We start from the raw sequence: 14,904 nt of genomic DNA, 5'->3' as shown, positions 1-14,904 counted from the left end.
ATGTTTTGTAACTTTTGTAGATTATGAATATGAAAATTTCATTCTAAAAATGTTAGTAATTTAAGGAGGAGAAACCATTTGTCACTCTAACGTCGTAAAGCAGATCTTTCGCATCATCATCAGTGGCGCTGCCGGCTGCCTGATATCTGCATCATGAACTAACATAAGGGCTACGACCTTTAGCTGTCTGATTTTGTTTTCTAGTCTGTGACCTAACCTATGTTGTTTGCAGGTCTGGGATGCCTGATCCCTGCACTGTGGCAGGCAGGCTACAAAGTTGGTCTGCACGCCGACGAGCTCTACCTCGTGTCTATAGTGGCGCCCATGGTGGCGCTGATAGGCCCTCTCGTAGCAGCACCCCTGGCTGATCGACTGGGCGTCCCTGCACAGGGCTCTACCGCACGCTACGGCAGATATATGCGCTCGATGCTCGTCGTAGTCACCTTACTCGGTGGCGTGTTCTACACAGCGCTACTCTATGTGCCTCAGGTTTCCCGCCTTCATGAGCGCAACCCAGCTGTCTCCTTCCTCTGTTCTCCTGAAGGTTCTGTGGTGATGCAGGACCAATGCCAGGAGTTGCCTTGTTACAACTGGCCTAGTGATAATGTAAGCTTTCAGTTACAATGCGTGATGCTGGTAATTTAAAATTACGGGTTGATCCCGGCACATCCACAATAATTTGATGGGTTTGGACTGCTATCCAGATACTTTAATACAGAACATCTCTGTGTTTTATTTAAGAATGTCAACGTCAGTCCATAATGTATAAAATTAGTTGGAATTAAAAAAAAAATCAAAAAAGACCATCCTCTCCCATTTTCATACAGAACCCATTTGTCTATGAATATAACTATTTGTAAGTTACAAATTTATGTTAATACAATACACCAATGTTATAACCACACCAAACCGAAAGGACAAAACTGTAAACTGTGGCATATTTTATGTCACATATCCTATCACAGTGACAATAACCATGGTAGAAAATAGAATTTTACTCTGTGACACAATCTACAAATGGCTCAGTCTCCAGGTCAACTGTTCTGATTGTATAATAAACTAGCTAGAGCTGGTCCATATAGGGATGTTCACCTCAGTCTTCAAAACTCAATGATACAACTTAAAATAAGCACCTAGCGGAATAAGTTAGCTAGTCTCGTCATACACCTATCTCTTTAACATTTTATTTTTTCCTAGAGAGGCACATTGTTCCTGAGCTCGTGCCGCTACGTTTGTGGCGACGGCCCCATCAGTCCCGGGGGGTTCTTTAGCACTCCGGCCCCCAACAATACCTCCGATGAAGACTATGGGGAGACCAGCGAAGAGGAGATTGAGGAGGAGGTATGAAATAATGATTTTAAGTGTTTGCAATGAAGTTTAGAAACAAAAAACAACAATAGTATTGAATAGCTTGATTTAATTCATTTATATTATAATGAATACGAGATGCTAGCCCGTCCTACGTACGGGAATTGTGTAGTCAGTTAAAACTGTGTACAATTCAGAACAGCTAGTTTACACGTATAAAGACAAAATATTTTCTTGCAGTTTTAATGTGAAATGGAGGAAACTGTCCCCCCTCTTGTACAGTATAAGAATCTTTGTCCTCTTCTGTTTTTCTCCACTATAATAGTCATCCAGCAATCACTGCCACTGGTGATAATAAACGACTAAGCTTCCTATAACCATTAGAAATTGAGAATTCAGATACTCAAAGTGGGAAGACTTACAGATAGTTTCAGAAGTCATTTTCATGAACATAAAAGGTTTATAGTTGTCGCTTTTAATAATTTTTTAGCTCAATCGATCGTGTCAACTGGACCAAGTTCCCACTAGAAAAAAAGCGTGGGTCACTGTCTTGACACATTGATGTAAGTTTGTAGGTCCTGGAAGAAACCTTTTTTTGTTGTAAAGAATAACTAAATCATAGCATCGATCCCACTCTCATCTTTCATGCAAAGGTATTCTGGTCTTCAGCACAGAATGATGGTGGTATTCCAAAATACTATATGCAAAATAAATATGGTTAACCTATGATTGTGCCTTTTAAAACCTGAACCTTGTCTACAACCTAAAACCTCTTGCAATCTATTAAATCGGCACTTATGCTTAATATAGGTAGAGTAGCTAAATATCCATTGAGTTTTTTTTAGAGATTGTTGCGCCAGTTTTTATTTCACATTTACCTTATATTTTACCCTAATTTTATTAAGGAGAGCTGAAAATAGAGTGCTAAACAAGGTGGCTATTTCAATATTTCTACGTATGTGCGAGAACAAAAAAGACTGATAAGTCAGGAATCATTTTCCTAAGTAAGATAAATTTGAATATATTTGAAAAAATCACAATTTATTTTCTATTCCTTATTTAACGTTACTGCTGTTTCCATGCAGGATCCTCGAGTGAAACGGGACATTACTGCTGACATGCCTCACTTGTGCTTCGAACAAAATGGACAGTCAGTGTGTCATGTATATACAGAATACAGCAAACAGCTTCCGATCAATGTTACTCTGGCTCCCTCCCTGCCTCCACTGGACCCATCACATTGGTGTAGCTACAATATATGTGAGTGTGTGTGATAACTTGATCTTGATACCTCTAGCAGGCCCAGCTCAGAAAATGATCTTTAACAGCACAGTCATTCATGTCTCCCGGATCCAGAAAAATACTTAACCATTTTAAGATTTTTCTTAGGATTATTCTCAAAGGTTTAACAAAAAAAAAAAACACTCTCATTGTGCTAACCGTCCCAAAGCGACATCCAATCTCTGCAGTTGAGCACAGGCTTTAAGCTGGAATATTGAGAAAAAAATTTGTTGTAGTTTGTTAGAACTAACACAAAATTCTACCGACGCCACTTGTTGTGTGTAATAATCAATTGGTCAACCAGTATTATATAAAAATGTGTCGTTTTGTATTTGTCATAATTTATGTTTGTAGTTCAATCGTATTGCACCATTAGAGCTCTGTCAATAGCTGGGACAATCTGACCTGAATATGAATATCCATTTTCTGCAACATGAAACAGTCTATTTCTGCTGTAGTCTATTTGTAACAGTTTGTTTTTGTAAAACACAGGATATCGTGAACCTTTAAACAAAAACTGTCAGAAAACAATTGGAATATACCGTTATGCATTAATGTTTGTTTTTCTGGCCAAAAGTTGTATGATTACCACAGGGGAAAAACACAGACGGCATTTAAAAGACAGTGATTGATGTGAAAAAATAAATTCTCTCTTAGTCACATCAAGTAAAATAGTTGACTGTATATTGAAATAGACCCAGATGTACCATTTCCTGTTAAAGTTGCAGCCAGGTAAAAAAAAACATAAAGTTGATTGAGGCAGACAGTATGTTGATGTAATAGTTTATTGATGATTGAGCATGTTGCCAACGAAGTTTCTTACCCTGTGAGTGGCTCGCTCAACTGTTATTTTTTTTATTAATAAAAATCAGCTGGTACATAAAGAGTTTGCTATATTTTCAAAAAAGTCATGAGTAAACTCAGTGTCACTTTAAACAAAATTTCTCTCTCAGTAACAATTATAAGAGTAGAGTTACTATTAATTCCCAGTAATAATTAATAGGTAATGCTTTTTTCCAGTGGACAAGATAACGTGCAAGCAGCCAACGCTGGCTCCGTCACATCAATCGGAGAACTGTTCCGTTGTCTGCGACCTAGATGACCCGTACAACAACTCCCAGAGTCTGCTGTTGGAGAGCGAGTGTCGACATACATTTGGAGACCCTCAATTCACCTTCTGGTCTTTCCTACTGGTAATTTTGTTTAAATTGTCAGCCTCTATATTTATAACCTCCTCTTATACAAAGCCACGGCAAGACAAAAAATGGCAGCCGCAGTCCTGACCTAATAGCAGTAATTCATTCGGAGCGTCTGCGTCTCCTGGTGTTGATGCTTAGACTTTAGTTTTTACTATGGCAATTTTAGGCTGGCAAGTGTAGCGTTGCCGCATTGTTGAGCTTGTCCTTTTTTTTAGAGGAGGCTATACCCCTATTAACACATATATATATTACATATATATTTGCTTGTTCACATAGGACTCTAGCCTGTGCTAAGCTATACAGCAAAGCAAGGAGTAGCTAAACTAGTACATAAATTAATAATTACAAGAGTGAAATGTGAGAGTACTAATAAAATTTAGTGGCGGGGGCCAGGACGCAATATTACTGTCATAGATTCGTTCGTAGTCTGTCGCCCTGCTGACTGAGCCAACAACGCACCAAGCAACTTCATCCATTTGTCTTTTTCTGTCTATATTAGAGGTGGTTAGGATAATATACTACACAATTTGAGGATTCCTACAATTTGTTTCTGTGATTTATGTCAAAATTTTATTCAAAAGCCAAAAGCATTGTCTAATCGCTGAAGTCAGTCTTGGAGTACTAATGTTGAATCCCACTGAATAACTTTTCACTTTTTATGTAAATTGTTGCATACAAAAGTTACTTAGCCAGGATGCCTGTCTAGAAAATTGTATGAAGTGGCTGATAACACAGCTAATCCACAAGGTCAAGTAGATTTTAACCAATCCAACGCCAATAATAGTAGTAGTGTAATGTATTATACTCTCTCTTCTGAAGAAGCTCCCTTAATTGTAAAGGCATAATTTTAAATCAGTTGTGATGTTATGTTAATCATTTGTGTGCTCTCAACTGACTGGAACTTTTAAGCAGTTAGCTTGTGCATTCATTCCTTTTCTCAAAGGTTTACCAGCATAACTGATACCCAGTGGTCTAACATCCTTGTATTGTTGCAGTTACGCAGTGTAGCTGACATTTTCCCCACAACGGCGATAGCGTTATTAGCAGCTTGTCTCGTTGTGGCTTCCAGGGAAAGTCCATCTCTCCTGTGTCGTCAGTTGATCTACGCTGTGGTTGGCTACGCATTCTTCCCTCCCGCTGTAGACTTCGCCATCGAGTTTCTCCTACCTTCAGATCCAGTGCCTGACAAACACCAACATTTTTACAGCTACTATATCTTCACTTTTGCAGCTCTCAGCGTCATCTCATCGGTGATTCTCCTTTTTGATCGGTAAGTAAAAATGTGATATGATATTATGAAGGCTGATTTCTTGTGATGAACGTTTTTGTTTTTAATATTTTATATTACAGGTTAGTGTTTTTTTAGTCACTTAACTATTTTCAGATTAATGTTTGATTCACAAAATCTTCATTATACTGTATAGCCTACTATTATGTCATTTGACTGACTATCTCTATTTAAGCATTATGGTTTGGATATGGTATGAAAAAAAAAAACAACTTGTTACTTTTAAAAATAATTCGTATCTCAAATTTTTATTTGAAACCTTTTGTTTGTGTTACTTGGATGTTCAAACCTGAAATGTAATATATATATATATATGTACCTAAAATGAGTACAGTCCTTTTTGTTGGCATTGGCGAAACCTGATAGAATCTTTGAGAAGTAGGCTTTCTCTATGAGCCACAAGCGTCGCCCTCGAGCATTGTGGTTTCGCATTCTTATAGTGTTATATATATTCAATGCCTCTAGTTTCCTTCTTTGATACTGAACATTGGTGAGTGTTAGACACAGTGGCGTAGCTAGGTTTGGAGCGCCCTGGAGCAGGGATAGCCCAAGCCGCCCCCCAGTGCTGGGGGGTGTGGGGTATGGAGTAACTAGAGTTTTTTAAATTGGAAATCAACTGGTATTATTATATTTAACCTATTCGATTAGTGTTTTCAAAAATAAAAACATGAATTTTAATTAAGATCATTGGACGGACCTTATCCTTACTTAGAAATCTCCTCAAAACATGATAGCTTTACCAAGTGCACGTAAACAGCGGGAACTGAGCAAAGGACGCGAATTTACAAATGGCGGGTAGATGTCGGTGACGTTTAAGCACTTAGTTAGGCCCGTTTGGGCATTATCTAAGGCATAATTGAACAGTACAAAAATAAATCCCTGACTACCTTTACATGATTTTTGACATTGTGTAATAACTAAATCGGGTTTTGGAGGGCCTAGCAGCTTTAGATCAACTATCTGTTAAAAACTTACCACCTCACCACTCGCATACTTTGTAGAAATATTTTAACTGAATTCATAGTTCATTATTAGCACTAAAAAACACTTCTAAAGAAACAGTGGTTTATTAATAAATTAACAACTCGAATACTGGCGCGCGCGCATACATAACCTCACGAATCAGTATCGGTACAGTCTACAGTAATCACTTATTTGTCTGTTCAGTGATTTCATAATTATTTTTTGTGTTGACAGATTATATTGACAGGCCATACCTATCCCCTCCCCTTCACCTTCCTTCCGCCCCTACAACGCTTGACAACATAGTAAAAAAAATAAATCCTAGCCTGGTGCCGCTCCGCCCCTTAGTGCTTGCCACCCTGGAGCGACTGCTCCACTCGCTCCACTGTCGCTACGCCACTGGTTAGACCCCCCTTTTTGCTTGGCGTCCTGCGTGACTGTGTACTATGCTTATACCTTTTAAACCGACCCTGGTGGTGTCGCAGCATGACTGATGCCAGTGTGTGTCAGAGGCCTAAGAGTAAACCTAAACAGCAAATGGTCATATAAACACTTCCAGAGGGAGGATATTATGTTTGAGTAATAGTTTGGTCTTCTAACCTTAATTGTTAAGATCCGTTTTGCGCCTGTTTTTTTTTCTGTTCGTTCCTGTAATTTTGGTGGTCAGAGGTTGACACACTTGTGTATGTTGGGGTTTTTAACTGTATTTAATTTAACTTTGAGGAGGTTAACTGCAGGTTTTATGCTGAACTAACTGTCCAGGTCCTTACCCCTCTCTCCAGTGGACTACCATCTGCATGCCCCTGGACCCTTCACAGTGAGAGGCGCCGGAGGACAAGTTGGCGCTCTCTCTCTGGTCCTGGTGTTACTGGGACTACTCAGCTGCGCCATCGACTCTTACATACCTTGGTGAGTACTAGAATTCAATTTACAACTTCCCATTTCATTTACAGCGCCAGGACAACCAATGAAACCTAGACAATCATTATCGATCTAACAAAAAATGTACCCTTGGTCTTTACAAACACTATGATTTATTGATTTCAATTTTGTTTCTCACAAGTCAAGAAGACTTTGTAATAAAAAAAAAAAATATATACATATATATTTACCTACGAGTTTTTTATAACACTTTATTTTGTGTTTTGGCTAATTGGTAATCCAAAGATGGTCCAATTCCAATTAGTTAGGATTAGCAGGGCTCTAGTTTAGGTTGAATAATACTGAATCCAAAAACATTCAGTGATTTGATGTTTTAGAAAGATAATATATTTTTTGTAGGCCTATACTTAACCTTTGACTATTGATAGTTTTAAAATCATAATGGGCAAATTTTAATTGAGGCACCAACTTGTTGAGTTGATGTGAATAATGATTTCTGTTGAATGCACACATTTTTTATCAGTTTATTCACCACTGTTAACTGTGTTTGTTTTCCATTGTTTCAGGGAGTCAGTGGTCCTAGCTCTGATACCATCCGTGTTGGTTTTGTGGTATTCTGAAAAGGTTGTGGATTACTGCGGCCACTCAAACATTCTGATTTTGGCCTTCACATTCTACATAATTCGTTATACAGGTATGTAATTGGAAAATTTGCTCTTTACCAATGTTTTATGCGGAAAAATATACAGTAGAACCTCTATCAATCAGCCCTCTTGATTGGGTCAGTAACAGTTAACGGATACTTCTTTATTAATGACTAAGTACTTTTTTGAAAATGAAAATGCTTTTGGAAAGAAATAACAGAGTTTACACAAGAATTTCACATTAGTAATATAATTTTTATTTACAGTACATGCTTATTTGTACAGACTGTAAGTATACCGAACTTGGTCGTGTTTTAAGTAAAGGACGTTTTTGCGTATATAGCTCCGTAGTTTATGTGTACACTGTAACATCAAATTTGCTTAGAAATTAACCTCATAAAACAAAATTAATAAGTATAAAATCCATAGTATTACTCATATAAATACTACTTGGTTTATGAAAAACAAACCACATTAATTGAATTACTCCAAATTATCCTTTTAACCTTTTGAAACGCTGTGGTTCAAGAAATAAATTACCTTATGATCTGCAGGCCTGCTGATTTTCCAAGATGTGCTGGCGCAGTTTGCACTCGGCGCGCTGGAGGTGTTCACTCTAGTGCTAGCCTGGAGCACGGCCATCTTGTATCTGCGCCATCTCGTGCCTCGTCATCTGTTGGTCACCGGCCAAGCACTCACTGTCATCGCCTTCTTCTGTATTGGTAACTATCTTTACATTGTCTTTATACTTAAGGGATCTAATAGGATTTGTATCAACTATCAATATTTTAAGCAGTGACTCACTCCAGTGTGCATTTTAAGCTGAAAATGAATGCGATCTGGGGCCTATTTCATAATAAAGTACAAACTAATATTATTAGTAAATCAGCTGATCGCCTAATGCAAATTTTATGGAAAGTTGTAACTTGTAGTTCATTATGAAATGGGCCCCTGGAATGGAGTAAGATGACCTTTGTAGAATTGTTACAAAGATCAGCTGTTTCTCTAGCCAGGATAGCTTTTTAATCTAAAATGATCAAGGACACATGGGTACATTTAACCATTGCATAGCTACAGACTTTTCTCAGGATAAAATTTGCGGTGAGCAATTTTTTGCCTAAAAACGATGCGCGATTTCGCGACTATCATTAATTGTTCGTTACTCTATCGAATCTCGACATCATCTATACTATCGATGCGATTGTAGTTGCCGTTTGTTACAGGAGATCCTGTCAGAGGCTTATTGTGATACGTACGAAATGAGAGCATTCTATTTTAAAATCAAACTGTCATAACCTAACCTGACTAACCAAACTGGCTGATAACTTAAATAATATCTATAATAAAAATCAATTGAAGGTTTACTAATTTCAAATATAGTTCTGTTAATAAAATAAAATTATAAATTTCTCAAATTCTGACAAAAGATGTACGGTTAAGAAGTAATGGAATTCTAAGCAAAATCTTTGATAAAAAGTTAGTGCCACCGGTAGTATTCGAACCAGTTACCTCTTGGTTATCAGCCCAATGCTCTAACCACTACACCACAAATACCGTAGGATGGCAGAACCACGTATTGATGCGGTAATGGTGTTTATTACATTCATTCAACCATCAATCAATTGAATCGAACCCATTTGATCCGAAATAATATCGATACTTATTTCGATATTGAACCGATAGTACACAGCATTTTTGTACGAAAAAATGCTCACCCACATTTGCAGCCTTCTTATTGTCAGGCAAGCACTGTATCCACTGAGCCGCCCCGCTGTGTAGAATTACATACTGTTCAGTGTTTGGATAGCTATTTCTATGACATTGTTTGGTTAATTGTTCAGCAAAGATTTTTTTTGTAAAATCTATATAAAAAAGTAATGATATAAGTAATAAAAAAGTATTGCTGAGAGTATTCAATTCTTAAGATCATTAAACTAATTTTAATTGTATTTCTTACAAGAGAGAAACTAGTAATAAAGGTAACAACAATGTGAGTGCACTCATCAAAAGTATAACTGAAAAAAGAAAGTTTAATCAATCAAGCGTAATTTTAAATCATGTTTTAGGTCGATGTCTCGGCGCCATTGTTGGTGGTTTGATGTCAGAAAACCTGAAAACGCCAACTGTAATTCCCAAATGGAGCGACTATTTGTCTGAGACTCTATACAAAACTGGGGCCTTCCTCTCAGCAATTGTTGCGTGTTTGTACTTTGTTCTTTACCACTTCTGTCTCAAGCACCAGTGGCGGAAACAGAACAACTCATCGGTTGCTCAGCCCCCTGTTCATGGTTAGTATGTTAAACGTGCTTTTTTGAGCTTTGTACTGTTGACATTGTTCCCATTTTTTTTTTTAAGAGAACTGTCCAAATCCTGGACTTGTTAATGTCTAACGTTAACATGTTGTTAGATAGCTTCATTAATGGTCCAAAGACAATTAAATGGCATGGTCTAAAACTGATCTTACTTTTAGTTGAACCAGTGATTTTCATATTTAAAGCACTATAAGCTCTCGGCTACTTATTATGATTAGGTTTTCTTTGAAAAGCTTATAAACTTGCTTTATTTTGTTTCTTAGCCTTTTGTGAGAAAACTTAGGGACCTTCTCCACTTGTTTCGCGCCATCAAAATGAAAAATATGGGATTTATGAGTCTGCGACACATTAAACATAGATCACAGAGAAGTAGGTACAGAGGAAACATTCAATGGAACACTGAAGTGGCATCTAACACTAGTCACTGGTGTCTAGGGTAGTACTTTTAGTTCCGTAATCCCTAATGTTGCATTCTCTCACATCACGTCTACAATGCTTCCTTTTGCCCCACTCACACAATTAGAAAACAAACCAAATACGGTGGTGAATGGTACAAAGCCACAGCACACGGAAAGGTGCAGTACTTTAATACTTTCTTTTAAAATGGCGACCATACAAAGTAGGTATTTAAAGTCAAGTATGATGAGCAGTGCGATCTTGTACTCTCGTTAGTGACTAAGGCCGACATATTCCTTAGACACAGCTGTTAAATAATAGCCAATACTGTATAGCTAATGCTAATTAAGGGACCAACAGTTTATGGTGGAATCCGAACAACATTTTTGCCTTGGTATTAACAAATTGGTCTTATAATCAGGGTAGTACTCGCGGCTAGTCTTAGTACTCACTAGTGAGGACGTTAATCCACACCAGGGAGTATCGCATTTACAGTGCATGCCTATAAACAGTGGGAAAATAATTATATCTGATGAAAATATTTATCTAGCCAATAAATTTAATGCTTTACCATAAGTGAGAAATTTTACATGTACAATTTATATTAATTTACCATCTACTCAGCTTTACCTAATGTACGTTAATGAATTGTTTCAGACACAAATGCCAATGGCACTTACACTCCACTGAAAGTGTACAACCAGCCAGCTAAAGATCAACGCATTCGCTACTGAGTCATCCATATTGGATGTGACTGTTATAAACATGCAGCTTTTTATGTACAGTTTTTAATTTTATTTGTGGAAAAAATCTTGTTTTCAAGATTTTGTAAATTTACTTTTTATTTTTGTATTTTGTACAGGTTTTATAAGTTCATTTTACAAATAATATTTTTGCTTTTGAAAATATATGTATAGGTGATTATAATTAAGTTAGATATTCAAAACATAAGGTTTATATTTAATTTGTTGTGATATGTTTTCAAACTTTATCCTAGAAAAACAATGTTCAATTTTAAGTCAATACTAGTTGTTAAATAGATATTGTTTGTGTTTTAAGTTGCTTTGATGAGTCCAAGCAAAACTATGATGTTCGAAATGTTTGTATAGGTTATTGAGAAAAGAAAAGAAAAAGTATTAAACATTTTGGTTGCTATACTATTTTTATTTTATTCCAGAGTGGAAATATTACATTTTTACCTTTTAAGTAAAGTTTGAGATAACACATTAGTACTTTGTTATATGTAATTATGTTAAGGTTTTAAATTATTCTCATAAATGTTTGTATGTGAATCATGACACTAATTGTATTTGCTTGTGTTGAATGTTTGTAAAATAAAACATATTTGTGTGAACATCTTGTTATTTATTTGGTATTCAAAATGTTGCTGTAGAAAGATGCCTTTCCAGCAATTTACAACATTCCTTTATGTAACACCATTTTTAGAGTGCTTGAGTATATTTGAGTTAAAGTAGGAAACTTTTCAGTGTTCAGCTATGGTATCTATTATTTCTTGCAATTTCAATACATGAGTTGTTCATGCATCTTCACCCTTTAGTTTGAATGACAGAAAAATAAAAAATATAAAACAATTGACAAATAAAATGTTCGATGGTGCACTTAAGTGGTGTCTAGCACTAGTCCCTTCTCCTAACTCCCCATGCCATCATGTACTACAATGCTAACAGCAGAGGAAGACCCTGAGCCCAATTCGATGAACTCCCACACAATGCTTGTCACTTGGGCTCTTCCCAAGTATATTGGCCCTGTGTGTATGTACGTGCACACACAACATACTAGAACTGAAAGCGTAGTTGTTAAGAAAAAAAATTAAAGCTCATCTTAGCTGCAATGGGATTAAGACAGAATCTATATCGTTTTGGTTTTGAAAAGCAAAAATTAATAAATAAGATAATATTTATATTAGTCAACTGTGAAATTTTTAACCGTCAATTAATTTGACAAGTGCTAATTCTTTCTAGTTTCAGTTGCTACTACTACAACCTGTATTGCTCCTATTATTACAAAATAATATTGGGGAAATGTGTGTGACCCCATTCCATAGACTGCCTTTTTGTTTCATAGTTTACGTGCTTTACCCAGAGTCTCGTCACCAGTTACAATATCGTTTTGGATACGATCAATAACATGGTTTCCACTTTTGTCATACTCTTCCAGAAATGTCAGTGCTGCAGCAACTCTTTGTTTTTTGCGGTCCTCCGTTAGCAATTTTGTTAACCACCTGTCACAAAATTTGTGGTATCCAAGTTTACCAACCAGTATTTCATAACATAAACTCTGTGAAATTTGAGGATATTGTTCTGAGAGTTCCATGGCTGTAAAACGTCAATTTTCTCAGATTTGTTCATAGATTTTAGACACCAATTCATCAATCACAAGACTAGCCCTACCGCTGTGATCCTCGTATTGAAGTTTGGTTCGGCCATTTTTTAAATCAATGCACCACTGCCTCACTCGATTGTACTCATTATTCCTTGGCCGTACAAATCACAAATCCGGCGATAAATTTTAATAGGTTTGTAATTTTTTTCTAACAAAAACACCTTATCAGACCACGCACTTCGCAACTAGCAAGATTTACGATTTATAGTGATCATTTCAAAACTCCACTGCGTATAAAGTACAGAAGACATGATGCTTAACTACCACGGCTGGTTGCGTACTGAGTGTAGGAACACTGACGCCAAGATGGACTGCACCCGGCTAAAACGTCTGTCACTTTCAGGATAGCCCTCGTATTTAATACTGAAGTGGGATTTGTTGTAAATTAATCGTTAATGGCTTCATTTTAAAATAAATTCAGTGGAGTTTTTTATTTTCTCACATTCTTCCCGGGGTAAAATTGAAATTACTCTCAACGGCAATATTAGGATGGAAGTGCTATGTAATAACCAGTTTCACTGTATCCTGCATTGACCTTTAAGTTTAACTCCTGAATAGACCTTGGGGGAAGCAACTTCAAAGTCCAAATGATACATTCCATACATCTTTACTCTATTATCTTGATATAGACAAATATTACTTTGATGGGTAATTTTTGTTGTCCACAAACAGAAGGTGTTAAGAAATCAAAATCTATAATTTGTAATACATATTTATATAGGTTTGTACAATAAATAACAATTACATACTGTCAAAAGACAAAAAATATGTCCATATAAAATAAACAATAATGCTAATTAAGGATGGGTCGGTTTTCGAAGTTGGTTGTCAGAAATTGATGGAAAAAGTCGGCTTCAGTTTATTGTTGTTTTGGAATAATTTTCCCCCATCCCAGTTACAATAATGTCTTTTCAATCTCAGAGGGACGTTCAAGATTTATCCCCATCACGGTAGATGCTGATTCCTCGCTTTTGCCGGATTTTAAAATTTAACTGCAATACGGGGGGAAGATGACCATGATAGAGCCACAATCACGTGTCATAATCATGATGACAATGATAATTGCACACTACACCAAATTTATAATTACTATAGTTATACTGCTTTCCTACAGACAACCATACAGGATAAGCGATAAAATGCTACATAATAATGAGCGTTTATGGTAGATAATATTTACTGTTGTTAGGATTATTAAGTTACATATTGCATCACATTAGAGAAACTCAGATTTTACCTGTAATAATCCTTGTAACAACGTTAACCTGTCACCAAAAATAAATTATAAAGAAAGTTTTGATTAATGTGGTTTAGCTAACATTTAGAAAAAAAATACAACCAATCAAATAAAAACCGAACCGAAAAAAGTAACAGCCGACACATTACTAATGGTAATATTTATAAGCAGCACCAAATTACATTACCGATATGGTATAGCTTTACTTTACACATTAACTGTACAATATTTGTAATTTTAAAAAATCACAACCAAAAACAACCCACCATGACACCATTGCCTGGTTCATCTGGTCGTAGGATTAAATTAAATTACTTTACTTTTTTACAAAAATTGCCCTTTTAACAAAAGTGGTAAGATTAGTGTATCTTAAGGGGTTTAACAACACAAAGTTTTTGCTGTGTTTTATTTATTAAACCTAAATAAAATACCAATAATAACATCAAATTTCCTGTATCACAATGATTTTGTATTTTAAATTAAAAAGGTATAATAGATGTGCGACAAATTTTGGTATCACTTAGACTTTAGGCTAGTCAAATGGTATCTAATAAATTAACACTTTAGAGCTTACTATTAAATAGTTATTAAATAAATATAGTTTTTAACAACTAAACATTTAGAGAGCTTGATAAAGTGGCATATTTTTTTATGTCCTACTTCTAGACCCCGGCATTTTGGTATGTTTATAACATGATGCCTATAAATTCAGAAAATAAATTTAACTATACATATTTCCAAAGTTAAAAAAGAACTAAAACAATAACTAACCAAGACATTTCTCTATAAACGCCAATCCATTTAGGAGTACAACTAAAATTCCAGTAAAAGATCATTTAATACTGTCACTCGCAATATTTAAAGCTAGAAGTTACACTTTTTGCCATTTCAGCTGAACCACACTCACACTACTGTTGGTATAAATATTTTATTTATTCATTCAATTATAAAACCTTACACAATGTATAACTGTGAAAGTTTTTGATTCAAT

The 14,904-nt window shown here is 35.9% G+C and overlaps 1 protein-coding gene across 1 annotated transcript in view; it reads left to right on the top strand.

Moving 5' to 3' along the window:
* The window catches only part of LOC128989669 (uncharacterized), a 104,394-nt gene extending 92,775 nt beyond the window's left edge, over nt 1–11,619 (top strand). The window contains exons 5-14 of the mRNA XM_054411636.1: nt 233–606; nt 1,198–1,341; nt 2,394–2,568; nt 3,610–3,782; nt 4,784–5,058; nt 6,802–6,948; nt 7,488–7,615; nt 8,120–8,287; nt 9,632–9,853; nt 10,931–11,619. Coding sequence (XP_054267611.1) covers nt 233–606; nt 1,198–1,341; nt 2,394–2,568; nt 3,610–3,782; nt 4,784–5,058; nt 6,802–6,948; nt 7,488–7,615; nt 8,120–8,287; nt 9,632–9,853; nt 10,931–11,007 — 1,883 coding nt within the window. The 3' untranslated portion in view covers nt 11,008–11,619. The remainder of the gene's footprint in view (nt 1–232; nt 607–1,197; nt 1,342–2,393; nt 2,569–3,609; nt 3,783–4,783; nt 5,059–6,801; nt 6,949–7,487; nt 7,616–8,119; nt 8,288–9,631; nt 9,854–10,930) is intronic.
* Nucleotides 11,620–14,904: the final 3,285 nt, after the last annotated feature.

This window comes from Macrosteles quadrilineatus, unplaced genomic scaffold (genome assembly GCF_028750875.1).
Source record: "Macrosteles quadrilineatus isolate MER2022 unplaced genomic scaffold, UCM_ALF_1.0 Scaffold_3__2_contigs__length_128488019, whole genome shotgun sequence".
Classification (NCBI taxonomy): Eukaryota; Metazoa; Arthropoda; class Insecta; order Hemiptera; family Cicadellidae; genus Macrosteles; species Macrosteles quadrilineatus.
Note: the sequence above shows the minus strand (reverse complement) of the source record. Positions and strands in the feature narration are given on the sequence as shown.